Source organism: Myotis brandtii, unplaced genomic scaffold (genome assembly GCF_000412655.1).
Source record: "Myotis brandtii unplaced genomic scaffold, ASM41265v1 scaffold975, whole genome shotgun sequence".
Classification (NCBI taxonomy): domain Eukaryota; kingdom Metazoa; phylum Chordata; class Mammalia; order Chiroptera; family Vespertilionidae; genus Myotis; species Myotis brandtii.
In genome coordinates, this window is record NW_005372049.1 from 465,438 (window position 1) to 466,043 (window position 606).

The 606-nt window shown below is 71.9% G+C and overlaps 1 protein-coding gene across 1 annotated transcript in view; it reads left to right on the plus strand.

Moving 5' to 3' along the window:
* The first annotated feature begins 6 nt into the window (after positions 1-6).
* SHISA4 (shisa family member 4) overlaps positions 7-606 on the plus strand; it is a 2,170-nt gene continuing 1,570 nt past the window's right edge. The window contains exons 1-2 of the mRNA XM_014533394.1: positions 7-80; positions 355-526. Of these exons, the coding sequence (XP_014388880.1) occupies positions 35-80; positions 355-526 (218 nt within the window). The 5' untranslated portion in view covers positions 7-34. The remainder of the gene's footprint in view (positions 81-354; positions 527-606) is intronic.

The window sequence follows — 606 nt, forward strand, 5'->3', positions numbered from 1 at the left end:
CAGCGGGCAGGACCCGCAGCTCCCTCTCCCCACCATGCCTCTCACGGCCATCGCCCTCCTGCTGCTGGGGGCCCCCCTGGGTAAGGGGCAGGGAGCCAGCAGTGGGGTCCCCGAGCCCCTGGGGGTGCTGGCAGGAGCAGGAGGGAGAGGATGGGGTCTGGGCCCTGGAAGCCAACCCCTGAGCCCCAAGGGGCAACTCGTGTTGCCAGCACCAGTGGGCTGGGGACCCCGCGGGTGTGGGTGGACCACCAGGGGAGTGGGGGCCACGGTGGGAAGTGGGGTCCCGGGGGAAGGACCATGGGGGCCTAAGGGAGCAGGGGAGCAGCCCGGTAGCCCCAAGCACCCCGCCCACAGCGCTGGCGAGCACCGAATGCCTGGGGTACCTGGACGAGGCCGACTCATGGCGCCTGGGCTTCAGCTGCGAGCCCCTCGCCTTCTGCTGCGGCACCTGCAGCCAGCGCTACTGCTGCGGGGACCCGGGCCTGCGCCTCTCCCAGTTCCAGCAGAAGCGCTGCCTGGTCTTCAGGTGGGCGTTCTCCCCGCACCCGTCCCTCCTCCCAGGAGCCACCTTGGGCCTGATCTCCCTCGGCCGCCTCCACCTCCCCG